General features: G+C 33.6%; 3 protein-coding genes across 3 annotated transcripts; 1 reads left to right on the forward strand and 2 right to left on the reverse strand.

Moving 5' to 3' along the window:
- Positions 1-2,679: 2,679 nt before the first annotated feature.
- Positions 2,680-6,263, forward strand: LOC146160697 (ubiquitin-conjugating enzyme E2 C-like). The gene is made up of 6 exons (XM_083383494.1): positions 2,680-3,882; positions 3,960-3,987; positions 4,053-4,139; positions 4,202-4,406; positions 5,006-5,065; positions 5,134-6,263. Exons 1-6 carry the CDS (start codon positions 3,776-3,778, stop codon positions 5,187-5,189), a joined length of 543 nt encoding a protein of 180 aa, XP_083239620.1. The 5' UTR covers positions 2,680-3,775; the 3' UTR covers positions 5,190-6,263.
- LOC146160698 (PIH1 domain-containing protein 1-like) lies at positions 5,355-6,477 on the reverse strand. The gene has a single exon (XM_083383493.1). It carries the CDS (start codon positions 6,466-6,468, stop codon positions 5,542-5,544), a length of 927 nt encoding a protein of 308 aa, XP_083239619.1. The 5' UTR covers positions 6,469-6,477; the 3' UTR covers positions 5,355-5,541.
- A 1,877-nt stretch (positions 6,478-8,354) lies between these two features.
- LOC146160699 (ras-related protein Rab-2) lies at positions 8,355-17,285 on the reverse strand. Its single transcript, XM_083385553.1, has 8 exons — positions 17,170-17,285; positions 14,036-14,107; positions 13,492-13,559; positions 12,598-12,680; positions 11,960-12,052; positions 11,645-11,756; positions 10,793-10,861; positions 8,355-9,631 (listed from the first exon to the last, which is right to left on the reverse strand). Exons 1-8 carry the CDS (start codon positions 17,213-17,215, stop codon positions 9,533-9,535), a joined length of 642 nt encoding a protein of 213 aa, XP_083241679.1. The 5' UTR covers positions 17,216-17,285; the 3' UTR covers positions 8,355-9,532.
- Between the last annotated feature and the right edge of the window lie 374 nt (positions 17,286-17,659).

Consider the following 17,659-nt stretch of genomic DNA (forward strand, 5'->3'; position numbering starts at 1 on the left):
CGGGTTACTTTATGATTTTCTGATGCACTCTGTATTGCGCACTGTGGAAAGTATGGCAAGTGCACCCACAAGGTTTTTTCAACCTTTTAAGGGTGCACCCCGAAAAGGCAACAGCACTTCAAATATATAAAATGCTTGTGCACTCAGCGCATGGAGGTGGACTTTTTAATTTTTTTTCATGTTGCCCTTTTGAAAGGTTGAAAAAAAACCGCAGGGGCACTTGCCATACTTTCCATAGTGAATAATTAGTCTTATTTTTACAAGGTTAAAGTTTTAACCATAACACATTGACATCAGGAGTTGTGAAATTAAAAGAATAGTATGAAAAGCATAACAATTAACAAAACTACAAATATATATATTTTAAAAATTCACTAGAACAATAAAATATAGAATAATAACCCTAATATAGGATCCCTGACTAGCTGGTAAAGACAACCAGGACTAACTACAATCGATCTTGACAAAAATGCTATGTCAAAAAATCAATGAGGAAAAATAAAAGCATCTGCATCACTGTGATTTTGCAAATACGTCTGAAGTGTTTTTTTTGCATCAGGCCCAATTTGTTTCAATAAAGATAAGTAACCTAAAAAACTAGGGTTATGAGGTACGTCTCAGGTAAAAATTTTAAAAGCACTGTTTGGCATAAATAAATAAAAAAATAATTCCGTAGTATAATATTCCTGTTACACAGATTGATGGTCGTCATGCAACCTGCCTTGACATATTGCCTATTAAAAGAAGTAACCCCACACTATTACATTATAAAAACAACATTGACATCTACCTACCTACAGTAAAGACAAACAATAACTTCTGCTGTATGCAAGGCCCAGATTAATTCTCACAATATTCCAGTCGTTCTCACAAATTTACTTTAAGTAAATATTGCCGACGATTAACTCCAAAATACTACATCACAAATGTATCTACAAATTGTGTGCTATTCTGTTACGTCGTTGCAATAAATATGGATCATAAAGTATTAAAAACACAATGTGACGCTTCCTAAGTCTTTTTAAAATAAATTAAATAAAATCCTGAAATATATTTTTGTGTAACATGTGGTCACAGATGGCCAGCCAAGCGTTGGTCAAACAAATGATTGGTTTACTACTTCATTGTTGAGTTTAAATTAATTTTTGTTAAAACGTGCCGAAGTTCGCTGCATTTTGTCTATTGTGGATGAGTCTTTAAACGGTTGAGTGTTGCTTGTTACCGTGCCTTATAACCCTGTTGAAATAAAATGATGTAGGTAGTTCGAACATTAGCCATTAATATGCTAGGCTACAAGAATGCTAACAAAACCGCCTAACCTCATTGCATCTTGCTGGTATGGACGTATAGTTGTTTTGTGTTTGACTAAGGAGTATTACAAATCGAAATACGAATGTATATAACTTTAGGTTTGTTTGTAAATGGCCGTATTTGTCTAATTCCAACTTTTAGGTTGGTCTACCTTTCCTGTGTGGTTAAGACTAGGCTTCCTCTTTTTCCGGATTTTTCACTTTAGAGAAACGGGATTAAAAAATGAAAATTCACGGGAATACCGACGAAATTTTCGTGTCCTAGTTACGTCATGATGTTTAATTACTTTATATTAGCTCCAAACATTTAATTAAGCTCATTTGTAGTATTGCTTCTTATTTGTTTTATTTAGAAAACAAGCGCATGTAGGGTGCATTTTTATTGGTAAAATAAATTTTATTAAGTTTTTCCGCTGGTAAGCGAATAAAGCAACTCAGGCAACAACTTTAATATGTTTGATAATATTTTTTTCCTTATATTAGTCAAAAATGACAAGTTTTTTAAAGTTTTGCTATGTTGCCGAATACCCGGGATTACAAAATAATTTCCCGAGATTCAGGATTGTTATTTTTTGAGAAATCCCTGCAATTTCCCGTTGAAACATTATCGGAGAGGAACCCTAGTTAAGACTATTTTATACTAAAAGTGATTTATTTGTTACAATTAGGGATGTCAGGTAATATCGGATCGGGCTGATGCTTGATGCCAAGTATTAAGATTGGTTCATACTAGACACGATATGCTACTGGCGTTAGCGTCTGACACAAACCCTAGTGTCGTCCATTTCACACATACCGTGTTGCCTGCGTTAACGGCAAATTTCCTTGATTCTAACCAGAGGAATCGGGTGGCACTGTATAAAGACAAATTGTATTTGATTCTCGACAAGCTTTCGCACAACCGTGCTTCATCAGGTCAAAGTATAAATAAAAACAATTAAAATGCACGTAAAAGCACAAGCGCAAGTAAAAGGCTATAAGAATGGTGACGTCTAACATATCCACAGGCACATGCTCGCAAAAGCATGTTACTGACGCAAAAACAATTATATATACTACTTATACTATTATTATAGTAGTATAATTGTTTTTGCGTCAGTAACATGCTTTTGCGAGCATGTGCCTGTGGATATGTTAGACGTCACCATTCTTATCGCCTTTTGCTTGTACTTTGACGTGCATTTTAATTGTTTTCATTTATACTTTGACCTGATGAAAGCACGGTTGTGCGAAAGCTTGTCGAGAATCAAATACAATTTGTCTTTATACCATGCCACCTGATTCCTCTATTTAGAATTAGACAAATACTGCCGTATACATTGATTCTAACCGAAAGTGTTAAAGTTGAAATATTCCAACTTTTTGCAACCGAAAGCATTTAAAAAAAAAAACGTTTCTTGAAAGGTAAACTTATCAAAAAATAGTAGATTAACGACTAGCGGTAACTTCACTTCTAACTGAACTAAAGCAAATTTTGGCCTAATACCCTGGAAAAAAAATATATGAACAGTTCAACTTATCTATTTTGCTTATTTAAGCATAGCAATAACATAATTTGATATCGGATCAAAATACTTTTTGTCCAAAATATCTGGTTTAAAATAAAATGTGAAGTATCTGACATCACTAGTAACAATAATAATTGAGAAATGACCCCTTTTCTAGTAATGATCTAAGACTATTTATAAAAACAGATAAAACAGAAAATCATTTCTTAAAATTTACTTTACATACTTGTTTGCCAAGCCCTCAAGCACAACACTCATAAAAATTAAAAAATATTTTACTATTGTTAATCGTATGAAGGAAACCAGGGCTTATTATTACATCATATGCAGTACATCCACCATCTTTGTTATCAACCTCCGTATGTGGCTTACCCAAACTCCTGGGTATTCTGTAATTTACCACTTCATCATTTACATAAATGTCTATTTCGCCTGTAAGGCATCGTCAGTTTCTGTACAAAAAGCTACAGAAACTGAAATGTAAAAATTCTGTTGTAGATCATCTAAAACGAAAACAAGAATCTTTCTTTTACATTTATTGTTTGCGGGAGATTCCTTACTTCCTAAAGTGTTCCAGCCCTTTCACTGTATATATATATATATATATATATGGTCTATCCAAATTTACATATTTAGGTTTAAACATTAAAAACACAGGTCATATTACACAACTGCTGATTAATAAGAAATCATAACAAAAAAGTGAACATTTTTGGCATTTCAAAAGTTTTTATGGAAAGTGTTTTGTAAATCTGGTATCGCTATCATTAAGTCAAGCCTAAAAAAAGTTATGCTTATTTTTGGTATGCAACTTTTATATTTGTTTGACATGTATTGGATAATAGCATAATTCTTCTTTATAGAACATTATTGATAGTTTTACTTACTTAAAAGCAGATATTAGATTAAACATATTTATATTGGAGGCTCGTTTATTTAAACTTTTTAACTAACAATATGTCATCACAAAATGCCAATCCTGGACATGTAAATACTGGAAGTTCCAACAGGCCTAAAGAAGAAAGCTATAGTACTAAAAAGGATTCAATGTCTGTAAAAAAGAGGTGTTTATAGTTTACTTCTTGATTCTTCAAACAACATTGATTTTTATTACCATTGTTTTTAATTGCTTGTGTTTTAGGTTACAACAGGAACTTATGAAACTTATGGTAAGCATGCTATTTTAGTTTACATACAAGCTAAATCAACCAATTATGTTGCAATTTAAATACAGATGTCACCGGAGAAAGGCGTAAGTGCATTTCCAGAAGGAGACAATTTATTTCTTTGGGTTGGCACAATTGAAGGTCCCAAAGACACCGTAAGCGAACAGTATTATACATTTGTGTATTGTATTTATTGGTAAACATCATATTTAATTAGGTTTATGAAACACTTACCTACCGTCTTACACTGGAATTTACAAGCACTTATCCCTACGACGCACCTACAGTCAAATTTTCTACGCCCTGCTTTCATCCAAATGTTGATGAATATGGAAATATTTGCTTGGATATTCTTAAGGAAAAATGGTCTGCCTTGTATGAGATCAGAACAATTTTGTTGTCAATACAGTCACTGCTTGCAGGTGATGCCTAGTCTTCGATACCTTTGTTTTGAATTGCGAGTTTGAAATATTTATATTAAAAACATAAACATTTTATTTTATCATTATATAAAAACACGATAATCAGTAACCAACATTAAAATTGGGTACTTTAATGCCAGTTTTTTTTTTGGTTACTAGTTACTTTAGCTCTAAGATTTATCTAATGTGTTTTAAACAAAGTCATTTTAAATTGACTAAATTCCCAGTCTAGTCATTTGTAAACATTATTAAAAACATTAAGACATTAGTAAAATATAAGTCAACTCCAACCAAGGCATTGTCATAAAAATAAAACTTTTACATTTTAAAATGGTAAACCCATCCAACTAAGAGCAATAACTCTACTTCAAAATAACATTTACACAACATATAGCAAGCAATTTGTTTGGTGTGCAAATATATAGATAAATAACTCAATTTAAAAAATGTTTAATGATTTATACACTACTTTCAACCAAAGTCATTTGACTTATTGACAGTCCAAGTTTAGTAATATAAGACTTTGTCAAGTCACTGACTTAATAATTTTAATGCATAACTTATCAGTTACGTTTATTATTAACATTGGTCTTTTTTAGAACCGAACAATGAAAGTCCATTGAACGTTCAAGCAGCCGACATGTGGGCATCACAAGGAGGTAATTGTTTTTATTCTGACACCAAATCACCTAAAACTACTTTTTAACCCATGTACTATTCTCCACAGTTTACAAAAAGCACTTGTTACATCATTATGAGAAGCATGCCAAACCAACATTATGACGAAAGTTTGCAGAGTAATGTGCCAATGAGTTATGCTTACTATTTTATTGTGAAAAGGTTATCCATATATTTTAAATCAGGCATCTCCTGTATAAACTGACAAGCTGCAAAGTTTTAAATTGTTCCTGTTTTTTTCCTGGGTCAATTTATTTTAAATTAGGTGCAGACAGCATATTTTTCCAGTGAATTTACTTTTAATTGCACAAATAGAAAACTGTTCTCCCTTTGTTTTACTTGATGTTAATGTGTGTTATTTAGTATAGAACATGCCAATAAACTGTCAAAAAATATTTTATTGTACATCATATTTAAAAATTATAAATAGCAAGCGATAATATATAAAAGCTATGTTTTATGTTTCGGCTGCTTTTGCTTCTTTTTGTACTGGCATTGTTACTGTTAGACATTCATTTTTTATGTCAAATTGTGAGCCACAGTGTTCTTGTATCAAATTGAATGGCAAGAATATGTCAAGCTTGTATTGTGAAGGTCTTGTGCACACAATTAACCTGTCTTCTCCAACATCAACCAGTACATTAGCTGCCTTTGTGATGCCAGGAAGCATTACTTCAGCAACTATAAATTCTGGGTGACCAGTTATAGGTTCCCTCATAAGCTTAAATTTAGGCTTCTTAGTAGTTATCTCGATTTCAGAAACAAGTGGGGTTTTGTTTGGCATCTCCTGTACGAGAGTCTGCTTTCTGACAGTCTGATCTTCCACTTTCCCCAGAAACTTTTTGTTTTTAAGCATGACCCATTTACGATCCAGCTCGACTTCATACTTGTTTGCCAAACCCTCAAACACAACACTCATAAAAAATCCAAAAAAGATTTTACTGTTGTTAATCGTATGAAGGAAACCAGGGCTTATTATTACATCATATGCAGTACATCCACCACCTTTATTATCAACCTCCGCATGTGGCTCACCCAAACTCATTGGTATTCTGTAATTTACCACTTCATCAGAATCTTGTAACTTGTCCAGCATTGACAAAAGTTCCTTTTCTGTCTTTGCCTCTGGTGTTGGCACTGTACTTGAAGTGCAAACATTAATAAAAACCTTTTCATTTGTTTTGGTATTTTTTGTTTTTATGCAACATGCAGGTGTTGGCCTAACAGTATTCCATGGCTTTGATGCTGGTTCTTCTTGTTGATTTTGTTTTAAAAGAAGATCCTTGTACAACTTCTGCAGTTCTTCATCGCTCATATCATTAACGTTGGCACTATTACCAGAACCAACATTTAAAAGTTCAGATAGACCCTCTTCAGTTGACATTTTTTAATAAATCCAGTTAACTGTCCAACAAGAAACATGTGTTAGCAAATCAGCAGATTAACCTAACAACTCTTATATTAGCCTGTACTCCCAAGGTGGAAAGTATTGCACCCGCGAATTTTCTCTTAAACTCAATCAGCTCCGCATTTTTTATACGATACGACACTGGTACACTTTTGACGTTTGGTACTACCTCTTGCAATGCTTTCCAAACAGGGGAAACACTTATATATTGAAGCGTGTACCAGAAGCCTATGGTCGGATAAAGAAAATATATTCATCTATCGTATAATACGTGTAGTTTAACTGTTATGAGTAAGACTCACTACAGTCGCTACATCACAGTGGAATGCACACATGTGTATAAAATATAAATGTTTTAGCATAATCGACTGTATTAAGTATTAAAATATAAAAATAGCTATTTTGACTCTATTTAATTAGAATTAACCATATTATTTGAATTCTCACCCTGTATTAAAAGTAGTTTGCCGTCATCCTAAAGAAGGTACTAGACAGCGCATGTAGAGGTTTTAAGCATCATTTCGCCTATGGTTGCGTGCTCGTTCAAACGGAACGACCGTTATAAATATCTTACTAGCACACAATTTATCAATGAAAGTTGAAGATGCCTTTATCGGAATGTACAAGTGTTTTGCATTTGTTGTAAATCAAAACACAATTCTGGACTTTATCAGCATTCTGAAACCAAAGTACTAAGGGTTACAAAGTACTCTATGGCAGTGGGACCCCAAGTGGGGTCGCCTACATTTTTTCTGGGGTCGCCATAACTTATCATATATCTACTGTTTTAGCATGATTTATGTATTTTGTTTGCTTTGCAATTACGTCACACCAATAAATGTGATTAAGTACATAAGAAAAATAAGCTTTTGTTTCTTCTACATAAAATAGGTGTTTTTAGCTCTTAAGAGCTGCTTTGTAAAGATTTCAGCAAATAAATATTTACTTTTGGACTTTATGCAACTAACTTACCCGGCTCTGTCCAATTTTGTGAATTAACTACTCTTAGGCCTACTTATTTTAACCACATGGCTTTGTTTAACGAAAATTAGCGCATTAAGCATATTAAAAAAACTTCGTAAATCGCTAGAAAGTAGAGCATGACCGTGTTTGCTTATGCAAAGTGGTAGTGGAGCCGCGTTTTTAAAAACTGGTGGACAATGGACATTATGCAGGCGCCATCGCATTTAGTGTGGAAACAAATTGAATTTTTTGCTTTAGTTCGTGTGCGTAATGTAAATTCATAATTTAAATAAAACTAACTAAAAAAATCATTTTGGTGCGCATGTATAGCCACAGTTCTTTGAAAATATGTATAATTTACACGTATTCGCTCGTGTTATTTAATTAGTTCCAGCATTATTATATATATATAGTTTATTCCTATCTGAAAAAAATTGGGTCGCAATGTAAATTCTTATTTAATTTTATTTAAATTGTGGTCGCTTATTAAAAAAGTTGTAGACCACTGCTCTATGAGAAGACCCGACTAACTTAATTGAGCTTATGGGTCAACCCTTCGTTTACCCTATATTTAAAAACTATTATTTGTATATGCTTTTAAAAAATAGTTTTGGTGTGCCATGGCCTCGTCGCCTTAACCAAATTCTAAAATAAAAAACATGCAAAGAAGAGACTTTTTTAGTGACAAATTCTCACAGACAGTAGTCTTCGCCATGATGTACATTGGAAAATAACTGACGGAAATCCATAGAATGGAAAAAACCTTGAACACTATTTTATATTGTAAAGACAAGCGAAAACAAAATTTTCATTTAAACAACCAAAAAATATCATGGAACACAAATCGCTTTAATTCAGCTATAGTTTAAACTACAAAAAATTTTACGACAACAAATCATTTAGTGGATTGGAATCACAGAGGTTGCTAACCTGTCTTACATAAACGGCCTTATTTCATCAGAACTAAACTCTCAATATAACTTCGTTAAGGCATGTTTATCAGACACGTCGATTGGGAGACAAGGTTTATTTCACGTTTACACTGCGACATAAACTGATACCACGAGCACCTTTAGAGGGACGCTTTAAATACTAGAATAGTCTGGATTATCATAAACTTAAATTTAGTGGGATAAAAATGGCATACATCTGCATGACGCGAAAAAAAGTTTGAATGGCACAGCTTGGTTTCTCATTCTTCATATAATTTACACGTTACTAGAGTCGCGAGGTACATCATGTGCTTGTCAGTCGATAGTTGTAGCAACATTAATATAGATTACATCAAGAAAATGTCGATGAAATTTTGTAACAAATCGGCGTTGGCAACTGCACATGCTTTTCTTCAATTTAGGAAGAAATATCGACTGTTAAAAACGATTTAACGCACAAGAAGTGATCTATTTATACACTCAACCAGTGGCCAACCAACTACAAAGCGGAATTTAAAAATGATCGACCTGTGGTCCATTTTTTTTAGGCGAATATAAAGTCTTCGGCACAGCATTTTAGGAAAAATGCAACAGGGCTTCAACAGGTGTAAGCAGGTGCTTGTGAATTCACCTTACATTTCGGTAACATCGAACATCTAGTTGTAATACGTACAAGGTACAACACAATAAAATCTACCACGTATATCGTTTATGTACAGTTTGCACTACTTGCTTATAAAAAGTTTCGCCATACATTTTAGTGGTTAGCTACCAACGTTGACGAAAGCGTTGACAAAAAGCAACCCGGTGTTCCCCGTCAGTGAAGTGAGTGCAGGGCATAAAAAGAAAGGGCATTGCACGTGCGAATAAAAAGTAAGTTAAGTCAAAGTCGATCAATGTATCACTAATCTGCAAGAAATTCCGATGCCAGTTGAAAGCTGGCAAGCCAAAAAAAGGCGGTGCCGGTGAATGTCCTTCAGGTGGTTTCCGAACCGATTAATGAAGGTCTGCATATTCACGAACAAGAGGGAAAAATAAGATGATGAAAGGGGCACAGTTTGAACAGCAAATTGTGGGCTTTGGCCATTATAGGAAAACACCCACTGCTTGGATTTCGTTGAACGCCAGGATTCAGAAACAGAAAGTTAACAACATCCGCCACTGTCCGCTTGTTGTCGAGGTCGGCTGCCACCCGCTCCACCAGACGCGGGAGAATGTTGAGGTCCAATTTTAATGCCGTTCGCCTGTTGGTGGACATTATTTTCGTTACAGAGTGAGACAACAAGCGCCAAACAAGATTAAATATACGGATGTCCCCATAAAGCAAATAAAACCATGCCTGGTTCTATAATTTTCGCGTTTTTTATTAGCAACGACGGACTCGTATTTTTATTGTCATTCCAATTATGCCGAAGTGAAAACAACGACTAATAATGTATCATTTAGATCAGGGTAAAACATTGGCGTGTTTTCTTTACTGTATTTTTGCCTACCCACGAAGGATACGCACATAACTTTGTGGCCAAAGGGTTGGGAATCTTGGACACTCTGATATACAGTAGTGCATTGTGGCCTGAAGGTTGGTGAACGTGGTTACATTTGGCCCTCAGGGCAATTGACACCCTTGGTTTTGATATTTTTAACAATGGGCATAGAAAATATTTTAGCGTTCGTCAACCAGTTTAAATAAAAACATTAAAACGTCGAACAGGAAGAAATGCGTCATAAACTTACACATAAAAAGCGACATAAATTGTTAAATTTACTGCTTTTAACTATTTGTTTTAGAGGAATAGAAATCTACAGTAAGAGACCTATTTAGTTTTGTTGAAATTTTGAATATTTATCACAATGATAAACATATGTCAAAACAGACAGGGTCAATAAGTAAACTAAATTAAAACAACAAAACTTAACACAGTTCTGATCATTCAACAAGGATTAAATTACCAGCAAGGTGATAGCCATACGTTAAAAGTGATCACAAAGTATTACATAATATTTTCCAATCAACATCATACCTGACACACTTGTATGCATGAATGCATGAATGCATAATTGCATAATTGCTTATATATATATATCCATATATAATTAATTATATGTACAATGTATGTACATTGTACATACATATGATCTTTAGTTGTTAAATATAACTCAGAACTTATGGACAAAAATGAATGCTATACTTAAACAAACATTTATAAAGTACCTTCTAAACATAAGAATTATACTTAAGTGTATGTCGAACGATATATTGTTTCATATTGCTTATGTAAGAGAACAGGATACAGCATGTAAATTGTAAACCATAACTATGTTTACAAATTAAGAAAATAGGGATAGCAGAAATATCAGCAAGAATGTCATGAATAATTAATGACAGCATATGGTTGGTGGCTTACCTCATTGTTTATGTCAAACACACCCTCTTGTATCTTCTCATAGATTTCTTTTGCAGTATTGATAAATGCCTGAAATTGACATTAACAAAAATGGGTCACACTCGGATTATGGGATTGTGGAAGACAATCAGGGACATGATTTTCTAACGAACAAAATAATTGGCCCTTTGGGTAATGTGGCCTCTTTAGTAATTGCAGGAGGCTTCTTGAAATGGTTTTACATGTAGAAACACATTACTTCTGAATTTGAATAAATACAACAAGTACATCCTTGGTGTTTAATATAAGCACAAAAAACTATTGAGTGTATTAAAATATTTTGTATTACTACTTTGCTCATACAAAATCTAGTTTTTAGCCAAAACATAGTACTACTTGTTTAATCTACAAAGTGCAAATTAATAGCAGCAGCAATTACACTAACTACGTTTAAAATGATACGAGTTTTTTCTGCAATAAGTACAGTAACATAAACAGTACATGGACAGGTTCTGTAGCAGAGGCACTCAAACTATTCATTAAAATCAGATTTGACAAGACTTAGGGAAGTGGCTCCAAATCAGAAAACACTGATATCCCAACACAGGAAACACAACATTACAACATAGTTGCAGTCACATTTTGCTACATGATGGGTAAATTCTATTAGTGATTTACCATTTTTTTCCAACAAACTTATTTACAAATCTGCTCATGAGATATCACAATAAGCCCTTAAAACTTTTGAAACAGTTTTAAAAAGAAAATTCTTTTTGGAATTCCAATTTTAAACAGTGTACATACTATTTAGCAAAACTTTTTGAATCCCAATTCAAACAATAAACATAATGTTTAGCGAAGTTTAAACATTACCTCTTCTACATTTGCAGCAGTTTTTGCAGATGTCTCCATAAAAATAAGGCCATGTTCTCTAGCAAATGCTTCTCCTTCTTCTTTTTTAACTTCTCTTCTTGCTTCCAAGTCGCTGAAAATAAAGCAAAATGGTCTTAAAAATCTTGTCCAGTTAACTAAACTTTAAAATATTTTAATTTCCTAACATTGGCTAAGTTGGGTGATAAAGCCAAATGAGAAAGACCACATGTCACAGAAATTAAAAGTGAAAGATATAGAAAAGTGTATTGATAACCTTATTTTATTTTTAAGGATTGGGTAGAACATTTATCCTACCTTTTATTTCCAATGAGCATTATCACCATATTTGAAGAAGAGTGTTGTCTGGCATCCTCAAGCCAAGTGGTAAGGTGATTAAAGGTGTCTCTCCTAAAGTAGGATTATATTAAAAGTTGTTAAACAAATTAAAGCAGATTTAACATTCAACATATGCAATGTGCATATTGTTGATATGTTTGACATTATCCTAAGCCAGTAAGAAAGCTGAATGTAACAGATCACAGTCATAGATGGTGTGATTGTAGACTTTGCCAATTGGCATAGTTGAACTAGTTTTTAGCCTTGCCTGAAAAATTCTTGTTTGGTCAATAATTTACGTTATCCCCCACTAAAATAATAAAATAATATTGGTCCACTGTAAACAAGTCCATGTTTAACAAACATGGTAATCATATTTAAAAAATTGAAAAATGTTACTCAAACAAGAAACTCATATTCTACTGAAAAAAAATTATTTGTCCGTTAAAAATAGTATTTTTTAATAGTAAAATTTCTACATTTGAAAATAAATACTACATTTTGGGTTTCCATTTTAATAAAACTGCAATAAATACAACAAATAAGAAATTGAAATAAAGAAAATCAATTTTCAACTGACAGCTGTCCCTGAACATGCTAAACAAACGCAAACCAACCTGGTGATGTCGTAAACAAGAAGAGCACCAGCTGCACCTCTGTAATATGAGCGAGTTATTGATCTGAATGATTCTTGCCCAGCCTGAAGGAAAGCAAACACATATAAATTCTGTTAAGGGATGCCCGATACTTGATATTTTATCCTGATACCCAACATTTTGGACAAAACATATCGCAATATGATGCATTTCAAACATAAGCGCAGACTTTTTCCAGCATATTTCAGCGTTTTTTACTCTTTGAACATGTGCATCATATTTTTATAACGAGTGCAAAAGTGTAGGCATTTTGATTGATGGTTTTTATGTTGGTGAGGTAGCAAAGCTAATGCTTTGGATTTTTATATGTTTTCCTATAGGGCAGTGGTTCTTAACCTTTCAAATAACCAACCAATTCTCGCACCCCGTCTAAAATTCATTTTAAAACAAAACCAATGTAATTTAATTTTCAAAACTAAAAACACAGTAGCACAAAAACAAAATGTAAACTTAGTATGTATGTGTTTCCACAACAGAATCTTGGCCTCCAACAGAACACACAATGTCACAATAATTTAAATTTTATAATAGCTTGAGAAGCGCTGCGTTTCGAATAACAATCATTTAGCAAAGTCTAAAACTTTTAATATACATATTTATATTAATAGTTTTAGACCTTGATGAATAACAAAAGTGAGTTAGTTTTCCATTTAACTGAGCAAAGCAAGAAATTAAACTAATACATATTCGGTGCATGATTTAGCATCCCTGCACGACTGGTTAAGAAACCCTGTTATAGGGTATCATCATCTGATCCAATATTATAGAATATCTCCAATTATGTTTATATAGATACATATAGAATATTTGCACAACTATATTAACTATTTAAATAGATTTTACAAACCAACTTACAGTATCCCAAATCTGAAGCTTTATTTGTTTGCCGTCAATAGTAATCATCCTTGCCCCAAATTCAACACCTATGAAATTTTTATAAAAGTTTTGTCAACAAAAATTCATTGAATTTGAAATATTTTGCAGTGAAATAATTGCCTTTCACTTTGAACTTCATATCTACAAGGGCCAAATCTTTAGCACAATCAATTACCAACTATCCGCCTTATTGTAGTAAGTCTTTTACAACTTCTTACATTTTTGAGGTAACTTGATTTCAGTTAACAGAATATAAAACTACATAAGCATATCCTTCTACGAAATTTGTAAATTTACAATCTTGGAAAGTAGTATTATGCAGTCATTCATTTTTTAGAACAGGGGTGCCTAACTTTTTAGATCCTGCCCATTTTTCACATTCACAACACTAAATCAACCTTCATCATTTTTCCTTGTATGGAAAATTAATTGTGTATAATATTTCAAAGTTTAACAGCATTTGCTAAGCCAATAGACTTTTAGGACTTCAATTTAACAATGCGTAAAAAATGCATCAACATACCTATTGTAAGATCATGTACAGGCTGGAATCTCTTGTCTGTGAACTGGAGCAAAAGGCAAGATTTCCCAACTCCTGAAATAGTGAACATTATTTTAATAATATACCAATAACCCAGTCTATATTTCATGCACATTTTTTCCTAGATCTTGGGGTGCCAAAATTAACTTTACAGGTGTACGATCCATATTATAAGCACACCGGAGATGCATATACTTTGCTACCACAAAAAAACACACATACAAACTAAGTATAGAGTGAACTATTGACAACACTAGCCAACAAAACAAACTTTTTTTTTTTGGAGTGGCAATGACATTTTAACATCCAGGCAATTTTGAGCCGCTGAATTTTGAAAATATCATATGTTTAATTTTAATTTTGACAATTTGTTTTGTTACTTAAAGACTGTGGTAGGATACTAGACCAGAGCCATGCTTCAGTCGTGCTCACGGCTTGTAGTTAGGGGTGTTCAAAGTAGAATCCCAGGGGATTTTAGAACTTTAGGTTTGGAATGTAGAATACTGAATCCAGAATATCGCATCCTAGTATATTTTTATTAAATTGTTTAAACCCGATTTTGTTTGGGAGAGGGATTAATTTTAATATACCTTACAGGGCCCACAGTCACAGCCAGTTTGGCAGAAAGCTGACGACTTGGCGACTATGTCGGCCGAAGAATCAGACAGAAAACCGAAGAAATTGGTCCAATATTTTTTTTAAATGCTGAATATGTAGGAACATTTTGCACTAAAATTGGCAAAAAATACTTTTTTTTTGTCATTCTGAAAAAAGTATGAAACATGTTGTTTAGAAGGGAAAAGCCAGTGTTAAGCATATAGATTGTTTATTAGTTTAAAAACTACTAAATTTCAATAGAACGGTTGTGTATTTGCAGTTTTACTTGATTTGGCAAGTAGTTCTTCATTAAGTTAAAAAAGCAATTAGGATAGTCGCCATTCCTCTTAAATAAACAGGTATGACATTCGCATGGGCATAACGAGGATGTACTAGGCCATGCTGTTCCATCTAAGGCAGTGGTTCTCAACCTGTGGTACGCGTACCACTAGAAGTCATTTTGGGTGGTACGCAGTATGTTTTTAAGTAAAATTACAGTTTTACCAAAAGGTTAAGCATTTTTTTGTATTGTAATAAATACATTCATCGTAATTATTGTATAGTTAAATATTTTATGCTTTTACCAATGATAGAAACTATTATCTTTCCAGAACATCTATGCAAATTAATTTAATGACATCATAGCAAAACAACAAATAATCACAAAACTTGACCAGCTTCGGCCTCGTTTAGTTATGGTTGTGTCTCTCAAGAATATCTATTCAGCCAAGAGATATTATGCATACAATGGCATGTTGCACTTCACTGTGTGACATTTTCAACAAACAATTTTTCTATTAACTTGGATTATAACACACCGTTATTTTTTATTAAAAATTTCTCCCATTCAAAAAAAAATTTCTCGCTTTTTAGTCTGATTTTAAGCTGCATGTGTGCACACGAGTTCGCCCCAATACAGCTTATCTATGTAACAGTGTTAGAGTAAGAAAAGCAGACATGTGCACCCCCAGTCCACCAGGCTGTACTTCAGTATACCCCATATGGATTTCTTTGTGGCACAAAAAATTTTGCGCCTTTTGGCGCAACTTTATTCGATTTTGTTTACTTCTTAATAATCTTGTTTATCGCCTCAACATGGCAAGGTTGATACATTCCTTTGACAAACACATTATTTAAGTTTTGGGGCAAGACCAAAAAAACAAAAAATTTACGCCAAAAATGCTTGTCACCAGAAGGCTGGCAAGATTCTGCCAGCCTGGTCACAGCAATCAATCGCAAAACAATTTGCCAACATGGGTATATTGTAATAAAAAATAATATCCCAAATGTTTAACATTCTTAACAACTTTCATTTAAAGTGGTTGTGTAACTGTAATCCATGTCCAGGATGCTGCCAAAACTTATATTTTTGCCAATATAATGCAACACTACTTAAAATATAAAACATAAACTCTTTTTAGCCCTTCAGTAATTCGGCCTGTTTTTTAAAACATTGTGTGTGTCAGTTCTACTTTTTTTGACTAATTTGATCTGTTATGTAGTCAAACGATGTAGTGAAAATAATACAACAATACTATTGCCATGACTAGTAGCCAGTCTGGAAACTTTGGATTTTGCGCGGGGGAGACGATTTTGCCGCTTGAAGATGCGCGGCTGTAATAACATTTTATTCCAAATTTGCGTGGCTGTAATCACCTTATTTGTAAAATTTGCACGGCTGAAACTGGAGTACTATAGTGAAAACCGTTAGCGTGACGAATTTTCGCGGCTGGCCGCATTTATCGTTGATTTTACACGAAATGCGCGGCTATGACCGTGGCTGAGTGCTAAAATGCGGGGGGATAAATCCCCCGCACAGGCCTTACTTTTCAACCTGGACCAGTAGTTGACCATTACGCTATGCATAACCTGGCTGAATATTGGCCTAAAGTTGGCCTTAAGTAACCTTGTAGCGAAATTTGTCCAACACCATCACGATTTACGAGGGAATGTTACTTTTGCAACTTAATGCAGTTAAGGAAATGGCAAACTCCCCACCTGGCATTAAACGTTAGTCGATAACGCTTGATTGACACTTCATTATTAGGTGAAGGTTATCCAGGACGTTAAATAATTGGTAACCCTAAAAAACGCTGACACTGCACCACAAGGCTACATTTTAGGCAAGCACTATTATTGTGCTGCCGCAGCGACAGGTCTTTATCTAAACTTGCAACTCGGGTATTACATTGTACAGTTAGGTGCAACCACCTGCTGTAGAACATTAAATTATATCGGTTCCAATTACCCGAAATAAACGGCAGAATTGGATACAAATCTCATTCGGATTTGAATCCAACGATTCAATATTGAACTTTGAACATCCCTATTTGTAGTACACATCATTTTCAGCAGTAAAAATATTAGAAATAATGTTATTACAGCTGCCACTATGGGAGCTTATTTATAAAAACCAAGGTTTTTTAGGATTTAGCAGCAGTAAAAGACCATTCAAGTTTTCATGGCATTAAAATATGTTAAACAGTGTAATAATAACAGTTATATTTGCAAACTGTTACCTGTGTCACCGATGATGATGTACTTGAACAAATATGCATAAGACATTTTTTTAAATAAATAAACGCTACAAAATTTAAATAACTAAATCTTATTTCTAAAAAATAAATACAGGAATTGGCAATAAAACGTTAGTGACGGTCAACAATAATTTTGGCGCTGGTCTAGAATCCTATTCCACAACGCACATTATTTGGGAAATTGAGTTAGGGTGCGGGTTAGCGTTTTGGGTGGATTAAGAATAGTATTATTAAATAATAATACTTGACACACCCACACCCAAACGCTAACCCGTACCCTGACATTTTGCGTTGATTTAACAATTGTTTGAACGCTTTGGGAGGATTCTAGACCAACGCCTATTATTTTACTTACAAACAACAACCAACAAAACACGATACGTTGAATGAAACAGTAAAATACTATATCCCCAAAATATTTTGTTTTACATTTGAAAATCAGATTAACTAAACGATTTGTCTTTCGATCATA

Source organism: Ascidiella aspersa, chromosome 3 (assembly GCF_963924565.1).
Source record: "Ascidiella aspersa chromosome 3, kaAscAspe10.2, whole genome shotgun sequence".
Taxonomy (NCBI): domain Eukaryota; kingdom Metazoa; phylum Chordata; class Ascidiacea; order Phlebobranchia; family Ascidiidae; genus Ascidiella; species Ascidiella aspersa.

Bases quoted from the DNA above. Each gene is read 5' to 3' on its own strand.
- LOC146160698 (XM_083383493.1), bottom strand. From the start codon at position 6,468: ATGTCAACTGAAGAGGGTCTATCTGAACTTTTAAATGTTGGTTCTGGT.
- LOC146160699 (XM_083385553.1), bottom strand. From the start codon at position 17,215: ATGTCTTATGCATATTTGTTCAAGTACATCATCATCGGTGACACAG. The intron at 13,560-14,035 runs GTATGTTGATGC...AAAATTTCATAG, and splicing joins TGTACATGATCTTACAATAG to GTGTTGAATTTGGGGCAAGG. The intron at 11,757-11,959 runs GTAGGATAAATG...CTTTATTTTCAG, and splicing joins ATGCTCATTGGAAATAAAAG to CGACTTGGAAGCAAGAAGAG.
- LOC146160697 (XM_083383494.1), top strand. From the start codon at position 3,776: ATGTCATCACAAAATGCCAATCCTGGACATGTAAATACTGGAAGTTCC. The intron at 4,140-4,201 runs GTAAGCGAACAG...ATATTTAATTAG, and splicing joins TTGAAGGTCCCAAAGACACC to GTTTATGAAACACTTACCTA. The intron at 4,407-5,005 runs GTGATGCCTAGT...GGTCTTTTTTAG, and splicing joins AATACAGTCACTGCTTGCAG to AACCGAACAATGAAAGTCCA.